Consider the following 18,743-nt stretch of genomic DNA (forward strand, 5'->3'; position numbering starts at 1 on the left):
CGTTTTAGAAAGGTAGAAACGGGTTTTACATGCATTCATATGGAATTAGATGAGCTTTTTAAGGTCCCTTCCAACCCAAACCATGCTGGGGTTCTGTGATCTTGCAGCAGTTTGCACCCTCCTGAGATCCCATTTCATCCTGAGACAGGGAAGTGCTTCACAGGGCAAACACTGTCCTGCTGTGCCCAGTGTGCCTGATGCCCCCACACTCTGCAATTACTCATCACAGGAATGACAGGAACAGAACTTGGCCTCCCTCTTGTTCCAGATGTGGAGCCTCTCACCTGGATGGAAATTCAGGCCCCATCCTCAGACTTCACCTGCACTGTGCAGCAAACGAGGCTTTCTCTGTTATTCCAGGAACCTCAGCACTGTGCTAACAACACAAATGACTTTCAGGAGGATTATAAATGAGTATATTATGATTCAAATCTCCTGTGAAGCCCTTGGCATTAGCTGGAGGGAGTGTTAGTGCTAAATAGGATTATTTTTCGCCTTCCAGAGATAAACAATTAAAGCATAAACCATATCCAGAACAGACAACTCCAACACCATTATTAACTCTGATAAGCCAGTTTATTTCCCTGTTCATAAATCCTTCATTACAGGAACAGAAACCAAAAGCTAATTTTGAAGACCCTGTTAGGGTAACAAGGGGCAAGAGCTGACCTGAACTGACAACAGCCCCACACAGAGCAACTTCACAGCAAGAATTCTCCTGTTCCACTAAGAATCTACAATTAACATTTTGTACAAATATTTGAAAAGCAGAACAACAAGCAAACAAGTTTACAAAAGAAAACACTTCATTGGAATATGGGGTTTTTTTCTACAAAAGAAGATGTGCAAGTAGAACTGATCATACAGAGAAATCCAACCTGAGCTGTGGGCTGGGGGATACCTGAGGTGAGGTGTGGGGCTGATTGCAGAATCTCAGTGTTCACAGCTGCTTGTCAAGGATAAAATATTCACAGTGCACACAGGAGGAAAGGGAAGAGCTGGATGCTTTAAGGATGCTGGACAGATCCCAGATTTCTTAAGATATTTAAGTGCAACTTTCTCACACCCATCCCTGACCAGGACAGTGCTTCACAATCCCAAAACCCACGGGTCTGCAGACTGGAAAAGCCCTCCTGGAGCGCCTTGCTGGGCAGGCTGGGCTGTCAGTGGGAGCAGTTTGGTGGCTGCAGGGCTGTGTGGATGGCAGCAGCCAGGTCCTGGGCCGTGGGGCTCCCTGCAGTGCAGCTCACGGCGACGCCGGCATCTCGCAGGGCCTTTGCTGTGCTGGGGCCGATGGCAGCAAACTGCAGGGACAACACTGCACTGTCAGGGCCCAGCTCTCCCAGCTCAGGCTGAAGATTTGCAGCATTAAAAGGCACCTGTCAATGGAGCTGCTTAGCAGGGACTCAGAAACATGAGTATTTATCTCGCCATTACAAACACTGAAAGCTCTGAGTCCCACGGAACAGGGAAAAGTGAGAGGAATTTCAATCAGGTGCAGCCTGCTGCAAGCAACAACTCCTCACACCATGGATCACTCAGGGAAAATGAAGTCTATCCCGGTGGAGATGGGGGAATTGGATGGGGAAAACATTGCAGGTGAAAACAATTTCTTTTTTAAAATCCACCCAAGGCCAGGTTGGATGGGGTTGGAGCAACCTGGTGTAGGGGAAGGTGTCCCTGCCTATAGCAAGGGGCTGGAACAAGATGGGTTTTAAGGTCCCTTCCAACCCAACCCTTTCTGGGATTCTATAATTCTGTATAATATAATTTGTATTTGTTATGAACTGGGGTTTTCTTCAGAGAAATAAACACAAACCAAAGATAAGGTTTGCAGTGTTTGCTACAGCCTTTCTATCTCATTTGCCCACCCCAAATTTACTGCCTCTCGTATTCCAGCATTTGTAAGAGAAGATACCTTGACTTGGTTGATCAAATCCCCTGAAAGCTTCTGGATGTGCTGGAGGCAGAATTTGACACCAGAGGGGCTGAAGAACACGATGCTGGCAGGGATGCCCTGGGTGAAAGAAGCAGAGGCTGGCACAGCTCACTCCAGCAGTGTGCCAGTGCCTTGGCACACGGGCACAGCACACAGGGAATGGCTTTAGCCCAGAGGGCAGGGATGGATGGGATTTGGGGAATTAGGAATTGTTCCCTGGGAGGGTGTAAGGCCCTGGCACAGGTGCCCAGAGCAGCTGGGGCTGCCCCTGGATCCCTGGCAGTGCCCAAGGCCAGGCTGGACACTGGGGCTGGGAGCCCCTGGGACAGTGGGAGGTGTCCCTACCATGGCAGGGGGGGCACTGGATGAGCTCTAAGTTCCCTTCCCAGCCAAACCATTCCATGATTCTGTAATTCTATGATGGAGGCTCCTACCATGGAAAACCAGTAGGCCAATCTTGAAAAATGAAAAGCAATGATTTACTTTTACACAAACTATGTGGGGCAGATAACTCCTGGATTCTGATTTGTGATGCACAGCAGATTCCCAGTGGTATTTCAGTTACACTACTTCAAAACCAGGAATATTCTGGGAGGCATTGTCACCTCCCTCAGAAAATCCCAAACCACCTCAGTGTCCAGTACCTGTTGGGAGAAGTAACTGCTCAAAGATTCCTGCAGATCAGGGTGCTGGGCTGTTTGATACACAGTGAGGCTTTCCAGGGGTATGCCTGCAATCAGGACATGCAGTCATAATTAATTCATTCATTAATTTCTATTATTTCAGTTCAGCACTCACAACATCCTAACTGCACTGAAGTGTAACTATTTTAGGCTAAAAAGACACATGCAAGTTCTGTGAAGGATTTGCAGGTCCCAGAGCTGTGGGCAGCCATCCAAGCTCCCAGTGTTTACTCCTGTCCTCTCCTCAGCAAGTTCCACTTTTACTTCTTCCAATTTGGTTCACAAGCATTAGATACAACTTTTCTCATCACTGACTAATTAAAATGGGTCTCCAGGGGAAGCTCAACCTTTTTCTCTAAGCACTGTAGGAAGTACTTCTCTTTTCAGGGCTCCACAAGGAAATAGGAGAGCTGAGGAATTGGGTTTCTCTCCTGTAAACACACAAACAAGAACTTTAATTAACTCAGGCCTTTAATGAAGAGTAAATGTGATTGAATACATTTTAAAGGTATCAAATGCTGATTTATCAAATGCCTCACCACAGACACAGCTCTGAGGTAACTGAAAACATCTGCAGCCCCAATTCACAGGACAGGCTACTTAGCAGGAACATTAAAAATCTTCCATAACTAGAATTTAAATCTTGGCTAAAAAGATAACTTCCTTTGTAGAAGGGCAAGGGGAATAGAAGTGCACTTTATCTCCTCCTCAGCACAACCTGCCTCAATTTGGTATTTAAAATCTGTCCCACTCAATAAATGACAGAGCTCTCTAGAAAAGAATATTCAGGCAGACAAAGAAAGGACAATACTGTGCTGGAAAAGTTTTGATCTATCTGCAATTCCATTTTCTTAATTCCCCAAGGAAAAAGGATTCTGGTTGCACTGCTGGGGTGGGAGTAGATATCCTCACCTGCTTTTGTCAAATTAGGAATTTAACAGCAGACTTGCTTTGCAGAGCTTTTACCCTTTCTATAGATAAGAAACACAGAGAAAATGTCAAGATTTAATTCTACACAGATTGGTACAGCTTTGCATTCAGCTTTCCAAAGAAATTAAATTATTTTATTACTAATTCAGATTTGTTAATACATTTTTAAGAGACAATTACTAGAGAAGAAATGCTTTTAAGAGCTGGAAGGAGATTGTTGGTTTATGCAAGCAAACATTCTTCAGGGATAAAAACCAAAAAGGGCAGCAGGGTGAAAATCAAATGGGAAGACCCCTGTAGGAGTGAACCCAGACACACCTGAGTGCTCTGACTGCACACTGAGGTTTTATTAGAAACCAGATATTCTTAAATTAAAATTAAAAATTAGAGGAAGAATGAACTTGGCTCAGAATGTAAAAAAGATTTTAAAATTAGATGAAATTGGAATGTTCCAGCACCAATTCTCCTGCAAGTCATGGCAGTTGTGTGAAGAGTCAGTGTGACACCTGTAAGCAAACACCAAATTCTTTTGGCACAGAAAAATTCCTTGGTAGGCCTGGACAACACAACAAGGACTGGGATCTCCTGCTTCTGTAGCCAAATATTTGCCTTGAGAAGAGTAAAGCCAGACTGTCTTGGAGTAAATCCCTTTATTTCCCAATCCCTTAAAATGAATCCCTTTGTGTTACCAAAGCACAAAAGGTGACAACAAAAAAAATCTCATTATTTCAGCTTTTATTTTTATTCTGGCAATAACCTCTCATGATACAAGGAAGATTCAGAGCTATTCTTTTAATTCACTTCTTCATGCACCAACAAAAATGAATTTATACATAATAGGGAACATGAGATAATTTAATCTGTACTTCCAAGGTTGATATAAAGCTCTTGATCAGCTGAGAGCATTTAAATATGCAGAGCCCAATAAATCCTGGAGGATATTTCTGTGTCTCAACAACAAACAGGCTCCAGTGACTGAAATTCACTGCTTGGGTAATTTTCTTTCACCTTCATATAACACAATAAACAGGTATTTCTCTTGTCTTTCTGCTCAAAAAAATCCCTGGCAAATATTAATTCACTGCCAGAAGTTGATTTTCCAGCACTAAAAATCAGCTGAAACCTTTCTTTGCTTTAATACATTTGCTATTAGAACAGAGGGGATGGGTTATTCTTCACTCATGACATATTCATGTTGCATTTTTAATTTTCAGAATTTATTATTTGATCTTGTGTTGGCAACTCCCATTTTCATCATTAAATATTCCCTGGAGCTGAAGTATTTTATTTGCCTGTGAATTAGAGAGCCAGCAAAAACAATCCTTTCCAGCTCCCACCCCATTTTCCTTTTCCCTATAAATCTCTGCTACTGGGCAGACTTTGCTCAGCAGCTCTCACATCTGTACAAAAACTCTTTTTTTTCACTGATCCTACTGAGCCATCCACTGGAAAAAATAAAAAGCTCCTAAGTCTAAAAATTTTCCTTATTGCTACTGGAAATTTTAACAACTTAAGAGTAAAAGCAGAAGAAGTCAGCAAATAGACTTTTAAATTTCCCCAATAATTCTGATAATAGGTTGAGAAGAGTTACAGATTTAACCATAACAAAATGATTAAACAAAACTTAAAGCATCAGTTTAATTTCTTCAAATCCACTCAGCTTTGGTGCTGAAAACCAGATCCCTCTGATACCACAAGGTAATTTTGGGGAAAGTCAGCAGCAATTTCCAATCATTATAGCTCTGATCTTCCAGTAAAAATAATTTTTTTCCTGCTGGCTCATAGAGTATTTATTAATTAACTAGAGGGTCTAAGATTACATGTAGATTAATATCTTGTAAATGTATTTTGAAGTATTTTTGTCTCACTGTGCACTTGATTTTACCTCAAGGAAATTCTGAAATGATGGAAGGGACCTTAATTTATTTAGGATTACTTTAATTTAACTCCAACATTTTAACCACTTACTTGAACAAATATATTCAGCTAATTTCTCAGCATTTCCAGCCATTTCTCCTTGTGGAACAAGACCAATTTCTTCCACTAGAACCAAAAGCAGCAAAGAAAAAACCATGGAAAACAATGAGAACAATCCAGATTTCCTGCAGAACCAGAAGCAGCAAAGAAAAAACCATGGAAAACAATGAGAACAATTCAGATTTCCTGCCACAGAAGCCTGGGATAGAAAGGGAGGCACACAAATAATTTGTGCACAAATAAATTGTGTGCAAGGTTAGAATCCTTTTCATCCAATTTCACTTCCAAAAGCAATGACAAAACCACATTCAAATTAAGAACAAAGGGGTTTTTTTTCCTGTTTTGACCCAGTTTTTCAAGCAGTGGCCATCAGATTACAACAAAAGTAGCAGAAATCCAGAGGCTGGATGAGATCCATGGATATCCTTGGCTGGAGCATGGATAATTCCAATGTTTACATAATTACCTCTCTTCCAAATTTACCAGTTTAAAACTTAAATTTCTTTCTCAGCACCACTGAAGAGCAGCTCCTCCTCTAAAAATTGTACTTACAAGTCAGATTTAGCCATTTTTTCTTTTTTTAAACCCCAGCTTACCTAAAGAGGCTGTAGCTTTTCCTACCACATAAGTTGGTTTGATATTCCACATTTGTTTAAGAGATTTTGACCAGGCTGAAAAACATTAAATGATACTAAATTAAATGCAATTTAAGCACATGCTAACAGAATGTGAATGCTAAATAACTATCTGGACCTCTTTAATCCACAAATGCAGCAAAATGATAATAATAGCTAAAATTCCACTACACATTCAGCAAACCTGGATGTACAAATCCTAAAGGACCAAAAATAGATACTCCAAGTTTTTTATTGTCTTGTTTTCACCAGAGCAGCACAGGACACTGAGTTTTTTTTTCTGGGACTGCTGGGGGTGAAAAAAGAAATACAAAGTACAACAGTAAAAATAAAATCAGAAGTAAAAACCCAAGGATTTATTGCCTTTGAGAGGAACCCAAATAGGAACTACAGACTCATTTTTATTATTAAAATCTTTATTTTCCAAAAGTCCTAATCAAGGTTAGGGATGGAATTTAGAGATTACTTTTGACCTAAAATCTTAATATATTGTCCTCTGCTGCTGCAAATGCTACCATAGCTGAGGGTCCCAGTGCATTTACACATTGAAGGGTGTAACCTTACTCACAGGACACTGATTTGTCCACAGCCCAAAAATGGAGCAGGTAAAGTAGAAACTCCATGCCAGAACCACCCAAGATAAGAATTTGGAAGAGTTTATAAGGCTTTGGCATTTCATTGTGATGGGTATTTCTATTTGGCAGGATTCTTCCTCACTCCTCATCTCCTGGCTTTGATGCCTCAGCACTTCTTCACCATTTTTTAGCTAATAATGAATTCACTTGAGAAATTTCTTCTTCAAGACAGAGAACTCCCTCCCTTTTTCTGCAGCATTCCATATGAATCCTACAGGCACAGAAGTGGTGGCCAGTCTCTATGAGATGATCTTCTCTTTAAGGGGGGAAAGCAGCCAGCAAGCAAACCAGGCACTGCAGCAAAAATCCCTTGTGCAAGAGAGAAGCAGAGCTGGCAAAGCCCTCACTAATTAGGAATTTGCACCAAAAACTCCTTTCCTTCATTTTCCAGTGTGGAAAACACAACCCTTAAAAGCTCAGTGTAGCATGAGCCCTTTGTGATTCTAAAAGAATGATGAAATTCAGGTTTCTTTGAAAAACCATGCTCCAAATATCTACTGGTGGGTGAAATAAAATCAATTAAAATCCAAACTTCACAAGATGCTGTTACCTTTTCTATAGATAAGAAACACAGAGAAACTGTCAAGAAGAAGAAAAGACCAAGGAATATCAATATGTACTTACCCTCTTTTTTACTCTTCCCTTTTAAACATATCTTGATGGCTTCTAATGCTCTTGGGCTGGTAAAAACTAGGCCTCCATAGCACTCTGGATGGGAAAGCTATTTAGAAACAGTAAATTTAAGAAGTAAAAAGAAAATTAATGATAAATTAATTTTAAAAAAATCAGTTGATCAATTATTTATAACCTTGTGGCAAACAGAACAGCTTCAGTAAGTGCCTGAAATGCCCCAACACTTGTGACAATTTACAATTTAAATGTGGGTTCTGTCTGACCAATTTAATTCTTTAACAAGCAAGGGCAAGCTCCTTGATGCTGTGCATGAAATTTTACTGTACAGAGCTGGTTTGTGGCAACACAGAAAGAGGTACCACACAGAGAATGATTAAATGGGATCTTGGCAACCAAATCCTGTTGGAAATACGACAACTGAAAGAGTTTCAAACTTACCTTCTCAAATAAGCTGTCAAGAGAGGTAAATTCAAATGACAAAACTGGGATCAAGGTTGCTTCCAAGTTGTATGATCCTAATTCCTATCAAGAAAAGGTTTGCAGCTCTTGAAATAAATTCAAAACAGCATTTTTGCTTTTTCAAAGAGCTGACTGAGTCAGCACAAGCATTTCTCTTTGCTAAAGCAAAATAAAAAGACATTTTATTTCCTTTCCCTGGTAAATCTAGTTTGAATTTGTTAATTATTTAATATTACAATGTTTAATTAAAGAATCAGCTGTGGGACCTTCTGAGGTACAGGAGACACCAGCACATAACTCTGAAGTCCCCAAGTGCCCACCCGGTCCTGTGAATATCCCTGTGCATTTCTGTAATTCTGTCAGTGGGTTTCTCCTGAAGAAATAATCCTCCTTTATCAGGAATGCTTCCTCTTATCAGTGAGATTTACTCACATGATCCAGGGCAGGAGCAGAAGGGACCCCAGCAACAGGTAGCCTCTATTTCACATCACATTCCCAGTAAAAACACAAAGAATTTCTGTTATCTTTATTCTATCCAAATAAACATATCAATACTAATTAATTCAAATGGAGCTGGTTTAATATCAGTACTTTGCTAAGAGCTTTACAATGAATTCAGTACAAATCTCCCATAATTAACACAATTTGTTGCAGGAAGGGCTGTTTTCCAAGATACTTTTTCTCCCAGCATAATTTCAGACACCCTCTTCTAATATTGATCAAGCCCCTGTTTGAAATAGTTGCATTCACATTTAATAAAGAAGTGACACTTTTTGTTTTTTAGTTTTCTCAACGTTTACTCACTTCAGTATAAGGATCTGGTCCTGAATCTTTGTCTTTGGGATCCTTCAGCAGCAGAACCTTCATTGTTCACCCAAGGAAGCACAGCAGAACCCTGAAATGCAAGAATGGAATTTACCTTAGTTAGATCTAGAGGAGTTTTTGACTCTAACAGTGACTTTAGCAGCTCCAAGAAGGGGGTTGCTAGCAGTTGTACTGCTCTTACACAGTGAGTAAACAGTTATTTGTGCATTCTCCAGGCAGGAACACCCACCCTGATAAGGGCAGAAAATAATATGCTGCCTTTAGATAACACTGCTCAAAGGAGAGGCTCTGGTAAACTCATCAAGGGGAACACATTTTAAAGAATATTCTGTAAAAGCAGTAACAGGTCCTACAACCCCACCACGTTCTGCAATTTAATCAGCTCCTATCTACAAAAAGATTATTTATTCTATTAATTTCCATGCACCCACGAGTATGCAAAGATTGATTTTATTTAATATATGTGTGTCTATATTTATACATCTATAGTAATATAGATAATTTTCATATGTCTTCTCTGATAGTCTAGGAAACAAGGCAGGACTGAAAACATCTATTCTGCCATAAAAATGGAAGAAAAAAGATGAGACTTCTCAGTTCCTTACAAACTTTGTGCTAAACTCAAAGTTACAAAACGTAAGCATATAAGCAAATAATACAAACAGAAATCCACTCTCTAAGTGCATATTTACCCCAATTACCAGTGTGGTATTTTCCTGACAGATGACACACATAGGAAAATTCATCTTCCTCTAAATTCTTTCCCTGGATATCAGCATTCAAATTTTGGCAACGACCTGATTGCTCCCAGAGCAAACACAGCTTTAAAAAAAACAAAACAAAAAAACAAAACCAGAAAAACCAACAAACAAAACCCCCAAACCAAAACAAAATAAAAACCCCCACAGATGAGTTTGAGGCTTTAAAGGGAAGATGAAAATCTGAGCTTTCTTGAAGCACATTTATAAAGCTGGAATTACATCCCAGGGCTCTGTGCCTTGCATTTCTCCTGGCTGGCACCAGCGAGTGCCCACTGCTCTTCTTCCCATGGCCTCGTTAACAGCTCATTTCTTCATTAATTAGACACAAAGCGTTAAATGGAACACGTTCCATATAAGCGAGGCTTGATCATTAATGAGCATTTCTTCAGTGTTTAGGGCATTTGAACGCGTGTTCCCGACTGGCATTTTTTATAAAGCCCAGGATCACGTTGTGCTTACTGCGCTCTCCCTGTCACCCTTCTGTGCGGTTTGCCTGGAATTATCCAGGGAATTTGGGTCGGGGGAAGCCGGGACACGATTTTTAGAGCGAGCAGCCTGATTCCTGCTTTAATCGGCAATTTTCGCTAACGCTGGTTGTTACTTACAGGGATTTTTGCTAATGTCGGAGATGCTCAGACACTCTGTTCCTTTTAAAGCACAGGATCCCTGAGGCTGGGGAAGCCCCCAGGGTCACCGAGCCCGAGCAGTGCCCGATCCCCGCCGCGTCCCCAGCCCTGAGAGCCACCTCCAGCCCTTCCTGCAGGGACGGGGACTGCAAACCGCCCTGGGCAGGCGGATTTACCCCCCGACAGCCATGCCCGTGAAGGGATTCCCTTCGCAAGGAAGTGACACCACAGCACCGAGAGGAAATCCGGGTTCGCGGCCACGGGGGCGGTGCGGGCCGCGCCTCCCCCTTCAGCCTCCGCGGCTGCCCGGGCCCCTCCGCGCTCAGCGGGCGCTGCCTGCCGCTCTCTATCGCGACATTCGGCGACATTCGGCGACATCCCGCGGCCACACCGCCCTTCCGTGCCATGGCCACGCCGGCCAAGCGCCGGGCGCGGGGCCCCGCCGGGGAGCAGGGATCCCACAGCGGCTCCGACAGCGGCTCCGAGGGCTCCGACAGCGGCTCCGAGAGCTCCGGGTGCTCGGACTCGGACGAGCCCATCGCTGAGGTGAGCGGGAGCGGCCCCGCAGGGCTCCCGCACGGGTGGGGTTGGCAGGGATGTTCGGGATGGGATCGGGAAGGGATTGTTGTCCGGGGATACTGGGGAAGGGATCGGGACGGGATTGTTGTCAGGGGATATTCGGGAAGGGCTTCTTGTCAGGGAATATTCGGTAAGGGACTGTCAGGGGATGTTCGGGAAGGGCTTGGGAAGGGATGGTTGTCAGGGGATGTTCGGGAAGGGCTTGGGAAGGTGTCAGGGGATGTTCGGGTGTCGCCACGTTTTTCTTCACAGAGAAAAACAAGGCACAGTTCTTCCCAAGAATACTTCTGGGTTTCACATTCTCTGAACATCAGAGAAAGGAAAAACAGTTCTTATAATTTGCAGTGCCTGTGTTTGTGCTAAAGTAGAATGCAATGTGGAGATTGTTTGTTTGGTGTTTTGTTTGCTTGGCCTTTCGGGGCCAGGTGTGTGTGAGTGTGTGTCGGGACTGAGGGTGACAGTCACGAGTTCTGTGCAGTGTGTGCATAGTTGAGTGCTTGGCAAATTCAGTTTAGATGTAATGTAATGTAGTGTAATCTAATACAGAATAATACAGTATAAAAAAGTAATTAATTAGCCTTCTGTAAAGATGGAGTCAGAAGCATCATTCCTCTCCCCTTGTCGGGGGTTCCCTGAAAATACGATTATTGGGGAAGGGCTTGGGAAGGGTTTGTCAGATGTTCGGGAAGGGATTATTGTCAGGGATGTTCGGGAAGGGCTTGGGAAGGGTTTGTGCCCCTGCCAGGCTCAGCCGGCGCTGGGTGTGTGTCCTGTGGCAGCGCAGGGAACGCGCCCCAAAGTGTGTTCGCTGCGTTGTTGTTGAAAGTTTTTAATTTTTTCACTGTTTTTCAAGCGTTGGGTCCCCGAGGTCTCAGCTGTACAGCCCCCTGGCCTTTGGTGTGTCTGCTCAGGTGTGGGGCTGGAGGCAGCTGCTTGGAAATGGTGCTGTCAGCACAGAGCATTAGCTCTTTTATTATTTTCTGCTATGTTTTATTGTTATAAAAATAGATTTGCTCCCTTTTATTGTAGAATCCCAGTGTAGTTTGGTTTGGAAAGGACATTAAAGCCCATCCAGTTCCACCCCCTGCCATGGCAGGGACACCTTCCACTGTCCCAGGGTTTTCCAAGCCCTGTCCAGCCTGGCCTTGGGCACTTGCAGGGATCCAGGGGCAGCCTGTGCCAGTGCCTCCTGAATTTTATTGGCTTCCAAGGGATCGTGTGCCTGTGTTCTACATTGCAAACAGGTCTTTAACACTGTTCTTCCAGTGGACAGCAAAGGCCATGACCTCCATGTGGGACTGGAGAGAGTTCTGAGGCTGAATAGTGGCAAAAGTAAGGCAGAGTTGTTGAGGTTATTCAGGAGGTGTAATTGAAACTGGCAATTAAAAGTTGAATGATCTTGAACAGTGGAATAGGTGGGCAGAGTAACCTTGGCAGGTGTGACTGTTAAATTTGAATGCCAATAAAAATGTTGGTAGACACACAGCATTTGTTCTGGAAGGAGAAGCAGCAGTTCCCATTGTGGCTGTGCAGTGCCTCATCATTTGCAGAGTTCCACAGTGGGATTAATGATGCCAGGAGGATTTGGGGAAATAGGAGGGGTGTGGGTTTGGGTGTAATTACTTAAATGTCTGCAGCAATCTGCACTAAGGTGTTAGACCCCAGTGCTGAAGTTGCCAGGGTTTAACTTCCCGGGTCAAGCCTCTCTGCAGGAAGAATCTGTGGCTACAACAGCTGTAATTGTGTGAACCAGACGGCAGGAGCAAAGCATTAAAGGTTTGTTCGTGGCACAATTGGTGGGTCAGCTTTAAAAAGTTACTTTCACAGATGTTCTCTAAAGGTCACAGGAGAAATTATTGCAATTGCTGAGATTACTGCAAGGTGGAAATAAGGTCTGTTTCTGCTCTTTGCCATTACTTGTCTTCAAGTTTCTTACAGTTTAGCTTTGTTCTGATGTAACCTCTTGCCAAGTGTGTGTGATAATCTCTATTTTCCTCCACAGGAAGTGAATGTTGAATTTGAAGCACATTCCATATCAGACAATGACTATAATGGGATAAAGAAGTTGCTACAGCAGGTACTGTGGCTGCTTGTCAGCTTGGTTGATATTGCATTGATAAATAATACCTAAGGAGTTGTGCAAAGGCATCAGTTCACATTCTCTGTATTGATTTATAGCTTTTATATATCACTTTTATATTCCTTTTATTAGATAATCTCAGAGTAGTTTGGGTTGGAAGGGACCTTAAAGCCCATCCAGTGCCACCCCCTGCCAGGGGCAGGGACACCTTCCACTATCCCAGATGGCTCCAAGCTCCATCCAGCCTGCCCTTGGACACTTCCAGGGATGGAATAGCCACAGTTTTCAGATCATACCAAACTCCAGAGGGTACCAATGTGAAAATATCAGCATGTGGAAGGTGCAGGAGCAAGCACCTCCAGCAGCTGGTTGTTAGTTTTTGCAGTATTATAATGAAGGAAGATAAATTAAAAAAAAATCTCACTTTATTTTCTATTAAGTGGTCCAGGAGTTACTCTCAGTGCCTGAAATGTAATACTTATTTTCTGTCTTCCAGTTGTTTCTAAAAGCTGCTGTTAACACTGCTGAATTAACTGATATATTAATACAACAGAACCATATTGGGAGTATTATCAAGGTAAGACAGATAGGATATTAGTAATCGAAGTACAATGCTTTCTTTGTTAAAATGACATTATTTCTGTATTTCAGAAGGGGATCCTGTCTGTTATTGTGTGCTTTCTTGCTTTTTCTGCTTTAAGAATAATTTTTCTATGGGAACTGAAATTTTCCATGCCTTCTTTCAAGCAAAGAATGAATTTGATTTGCTGTTATTGCTGGTTTGTTTTTACATATGGAAAGCTTCCCCCCCCCCCCGAATTTCAGTGTAGTAATGCTGAAAATGCAATGGAGAGGTTTGTTACCATCTCCATAAGAGGTAGGAGCTTGTGACTTTCCTACAAAGACACAGCTCTTTGTCCCCCTCCCTGTCAAAGCTTTAGTGCTCTGTGCTTGTCAAGACATTCCAGGTTTACTGCATTAGAAACTGAAGGAAATTGGTTTTGTTTAAGATATTGCCATTCCCTGGGCCGAGCTGCTGCTTATTAAACGTGAGCTATCAGCCTTCAGTGCCTTTCAGAGGGCTCTGCTGTGGAGGATGCACGACCTGGCCCTCTCTAAGCTGGCTCTGAGCACACTGAGGTGCTCAGTGATGCAGCAGAATGTGCACTGTGTGTTTGTGCAGATTTCCTCAATGGTTTTCATCTGCTGATATCACCTGCAAAGAAAAACATCTTTTGCTACAGAGTGGAAATACAATGTCAGCATGAGCTGTTGCTTTTCCTTTCATCCAACAGCAAGCAGAAGTGCAGGAAGACAGTTCTGATGACGAAGAAGATGATGATGAAGTATTTGGTTTTATAAGCTGCTTGAACTTAACAGAAAGGAAGGTTGGTATTCCTCAGTAACATCTGGTTATGAATGTTAGCATCAGTAGTAAATGAGACTGCAGCCTGTGTAACAGGTCTGGACAGCTGGACAGGATTTGGAATTCCACTCTGGAGGAGTGGGGTGATAAAACTGGAAGTGGCTTAGCTTTTTTGGGAAGCAGAGAATGGAACAGAGAGTTAAAACTGGGCCTAGTAATTCCAGCATAAATGAGCTGTCAGTCTCTTGTACTTCCTCCCTCTGATCTTCTGCAGTTTGGAGTTTTGCTGTGCTCTTGCAGTTCCTTGTTCCCATCACTTCCCAAGCTTTGTTTGCCCTCAGCTTTAGGGCTGGAGAATGATTTCACAGCAACTGTGCAGTGCTTTAGAGGCTGCTGAGGGAAATTGCCACCTGGCCTGTAGGAGGTTCCCTGCAAGGTGACATTCAGGGTTTTCCTGTGTAAACAGCTGCTGTATCAGGTAAAGGAAATGCACCTTTGCTTGCAGGGCACCCAGTGTGCTGAGCAAATCAAAGAGCTGCTCCTGAGTCGCTGTGAGCAGAGCTGTGGGCAGCAGGTGGTGGAGCAGCTGAGCAAACTCCTCAACGACAGCACAAAGCCTGTGGGGCTCATCCTGAGTGAAAGGTTCATCAATGTCCCCCCACAGATTGCTCTGCCCATGCACCAGCAGCTCCAGTAAGTTTGTTTATGGTTTTTTTTTCTTGCATGATGCTGAATGGTATTTTTCTTCCTATTTTTCAGAATTCCTATGTATATAGAGCTGTGTTAAGACAGTTGATACTGTAGATATGAGTAAAGCATGAACAAAATAAATATTATCTCATATATGGCCTTTAGTTAATTTAAAAAATATTTTTATATCTTTATAAATGTACAAAACTTTCTCAAATTCTATAGCAAACACAATTTGAGAGTATGTGCTGTTCTACAGAAATAGCTGTGTCTGTGTTGCAGTTTATCCTTGTATTGCAGATTATTTTCACACTGATCTAGGAAAATTCAAAAATGAGAACTCTTTTAGCAGTTTGGGTGTTTCTGTGGCAATGGCTGGTTCAGGAATGGGAGATTTGGACTGAGGGAATCTCAGAATTTTAATTAAAAGGTGAAGTAGTTTTGACCCATGTAAATATGCAGTGTTTTGATTAGTTTCAGGTAATGAAAATGCAGGTGAAGTGCTGCTTGATCTCTGCTAATTCATGGATTATATCAAGAGCTGGGTGAATGTAAATGTTTTAATCCACTGAAACACAGCATTGCATTATTCTGGTGTCACACTGAGAACAGGGAACAAGGAAGTTTTGTTGGATAAGGAACCAGTAACAGAATGGAGATCATCTTTTTTTCTTCTTTCATTTTTGCCTTCTTTCCTCTCATGTGAGATGAGATTAGAAGTCAGATTGAGGTCACCACAAATACAGCACTTGTCACAGCTCAAATTCACATCTCAGCCTCTTTGTCTTAAGGTTTTGGAGTGACAACATGTTGAACACAGGGGTGAGCAAGAATATTTTCTGTCTTTTCAGTTACAGTCTTCAAGGAAGTGATAATGTGATGTATTTTTAAGGAGAGTTGCACTGAGAATCATTGTACAGACATTACCATGAACAGAATTCTGGGATAAAAGGGTTGTCCTGTGAGCTGTGGAAAAAATCCATATTTTTATAGTTTCAAGTACAAATAGCATGTTTAAGTACCAGGAATGCATCTGCAAAATTGATTTTCTGAGGTAGTCAGAAAAGAATAGGCTGCAATTTGAATGTCCTTTCTATACCACTACATTCTGAGGTGTGGTTATGTGCTTGTTTAGGATTTAAGTTGTGTAAACATTTCTTCCTCTTTAGGAAGGAGCTGACTGAGGCACAGAGGACAAACAAACCCTGTGGAAAGTGCCACTATTACCTCCTTATCAGCAAGACCTTTACAGAAGCCACAAAGAGCAGTTCTAAGAGGAAGGAAGGGAGGAATCAGCCAAAGGAGGAATTGATGTTTGCAAATGCAGAGGAAGAATTCTTTCATGAGGTAACATGAGTATTTAATTTAAAACCCTTCTTTTTTCTTTACGTATCAACAAGAGATGTTTCACCTTAAATTCAAGGGGAGCTTTTAGCATGATGATCACACATATTTTTTAATTAAATCCAGGGTGTTTTGCAGTAGTGTTGAGAGAGGAGCAGTCAAGCTCTTTGTGTGTATTGATTTATCTGTTCCCTCATGGGTACCTGTTACTTGCAAAAAATGCTCAGAATAAAAACTTAAGGAGATCCTAAGAGGTGGCTCTTGCTTCCTTTTTCTGTCTCTCTTCTACTCAGGGCAAGTATATTAATGAAAAGTGGTGAAACACTGAGATGAAAATATTACTTCCCATTTCCTAAGGTAACCTGGCCACACAGTTCTGCTGGTCCCAAGCCAGATCAGGTGAGGGCAAAATGCAGGAAATTAAATTTAAGATGTGCTTTGAAATGCAAAGAATTTTTCATGGCTTCTTTTTTTTGCTCCCAAAGCTTTAAAACCACTATTATACAATATCATTACTTTGTCAAGAGGCTGTTATTTTTCATTTCTGGCAGTGCCTGCAGGGCAAAGGACTTGCACATGCATGGGGTGGTTAATGGCAAAGGTTCCTGTGTGTAATCATTCTGACAGAGGCTCTGATAGGGCTGTAATTTTATTTTTTGAGAGTGAGAGAAATGTAAGTGGGGGAATTCACTGGTAGCTGTAGGAATTGTGTTGTAGCCTCTGTGCAATGGCAGCTTGTGGATTTTGTTTTTGTGTTCCTGCCACAGCAGCTGAAAATGCTGAAGCTGAACTCTGTGTAAAATGTTACTGAGAAGCTGCTGGGGAGAAGCCTGTGAAGCTCATGTGTCCATGGCTGTTGTGTTGTAGAAGACCCATTTTGTATTTATTTATCTCAGCTTTGTTAATTATTAAAGGCTAATTGTGTGCTTTCATCTAAACTCCAGTAATTCCCAGCTGAAACTGAGCATGTTTTTCTTTTTAACAGTCTTTCAGTGTTTAAAAAAAATCATTTTAAACATTATGGAGGGTATTAAATGAAATGTCTCTCTGTACTTAATAATGTGTGTTAAATTAGTGCTGAGTGTCTGTCCTCCCTGATCACACATACTGTTAATTAGATTGCCATAAAATAGCATTAAATGTGGTGAGGCACTTGGAGCCATATCAAACTGAGAGAAGCCTTTTCCTGCACTTGGCCCTACCCTGGGCTTCATTCTGTTCCTTAAAATTAGAACCAGAAAATCAGTTTTAACCAGACCTGCAATTGATTGAAGGTGCTCCAATTGTTCTTGAGCAAAGCCACTCAGCTAGTGTGGGAATTCATCCAAAATGAGATTTAAAGCCTTGATATATTGTTAGTGGAGAGCAAACCTAAAAGGAGAGTGGATCTAAATTTTCCTTCAAAGGGAAGGAATCAGGTAAGTTTTTCTACTTGATGGTTCAGCTCAGAGTTCTTCATCTGACTTGTGGGAGAGCTGGAAACATTCATTAGGTTATTCTTCTGACCAGGAAATTTTGTCTAGGAAAGCTGATGGAAAGGGACTTTCTGTATGGGGTCCCTGAAAGGAATCATGCACATTCCAGACACCTGCCTGTTTGGAGAGGCATAAATACATCTTCTAGTTGCTGCAGCCATCTGGAACCTTTCCAAGACCTTTCTGAAATTCTCCTCAGGATTCATTTGGGGCCCATCCCCTTAATATTTGATTCCTACTCATATTCTTACGGATTTGTTAATTTTTAGGACTCTGGGCAGTTTCAAGAGTAGGCCCTGAAAGCAGGAGAGCCTCAGAACATGGATTTATTTTTTTCTTAATTTTTTTTGCCCTCCCTCCTAGGTTATTTCTCTTATCCCAAACTATAATGGTATTAATCATTATAGAATTTAATATGAAATATATAAATTCTGTGAAAATAAAATGTTTGTTTAAAATACTTCAGATAGTGGATTTTTTTGGTTGTTCTTTTTGGTGGACACTTCGAGAGGGAAAAAAACTTCTTAATAAGCATGGGCATAATAGATTCATTATTTTCACTTTGTTTGGATGATGAATTATCTTCATGCTAATTAAACATTTTAATTTGAATGCTTTTGTTTCTGTTGTTTAGAAAGCCCTTCTGAAATTCAACTACTCTGTGCAAGAGGAGAGTGACACCTGTCTGGGTGGCAGATGGTCCTTTGATGATGTGCCCATGAAGCCTCTGAGGACAGTTATTGTAGTTCCAGCTGATGGAATCCATGGAATTATGGATAAACTCAAAGATTATCTCTCCCTCTGAGCTCCCCTACAAACACCAGGTTTTTACAGAGCAGCCATGCAGGACTGTGAACTCAGAATATTTGCAGAACTGCTGTTGAGTCAACGGTTTTGTACCAACAAAAATATCACCAAATGAATATTTTTAAATACTGCATCTTATTTTACTTTGATATCATCATGAAGCAGTCAATAAAAAAACAGTGTCAAAAGAAAACCTGAATATCTGTTCAATGTGCTTTTAACCAAAGCTAAATCAGGTGGTTTTGTTCCAAAATAATGCCTGCAATCTCCTTTTGTTGAGAAAAGTGCTTTTTCTTTAT

General features: G+C 41.7%; 2 protein-coding genes across 2 annotated transcripts; one reads left to right on the forward strand and one right to left on the reverse strand.

The window, feature by feature from the left end:
* Positions 1-554: 554 nt before the first annotated feature.
* Positions 555-10,305, reverse strand: UROS (uroporphyrinogen III synthase). Its single transcript, XM_066554988.1, has 10 exons — positions 10,083-10,305; positions 8,696-8,786; positions 7,871-7,954; positions 7,424-7,520; positions 6,126-6,200; positions 5,521-5,595; positions 2,970-3,053; positions 2,584-2,669; positions 1,919-2,017; positions 555-1,304 (listed from the first exon to the last, which is right to left on the reverse strand). Exons 2-10 carry the CDS (start codon positions 8,756-8,758, stop codon positions 1,164-1,166), a joined length of 804 nt encoding a protein of 267 aa, XP_066411085.1. The 5' UTR covers positions 8,759-8,786; positions 10,083-10,305; the 3' UTR covers positions 555-1,163.
* Positions 10,306-10,379: 74 nt separating this feature from the next.
* BCCIP (BRCA2 and CDKN1A interacting protein) lies at positions 10,380-18,637 on the forward strand. Its single transcript, XM_066554462.1, has 7 exons — positions 10,380-10,649; positions 12,685-12,759; positions 13,259-13,339; positions 14,058-14,150; positions 14,634-14,821; positions 15,988-16,165; positions 18,272-18,637. The coding sequence occupies exons 1-7, from the start codon at positions 10,509-10,511 to the stop codon at positions 18,440-18,442; spliced, it is 927 nt and encodes a 308-aa protein (XP_066410559.1). The 5' UTR covers positions 10,380-10,508; the 3' UTR covers positions 18,443-18,637.
* The last annotated feature ends 106 nt before the right edge of the window (positions 18,638-18,743 follow it).

Source organism: Molothrus aeneus, chromosome 8 (genome assembly GCF_037042795.1).
Source record: "Molothrus aeneus isolate 106 chromosome 8, BPBGC_Maene_1.0, whole genome shotgun sequence".
Lineage (NCBI taxonomy): Eukaryota > Metazoa > Chordata > Aves > Passeriformes > Icteridae > Molothrus > Molothrus aeneus.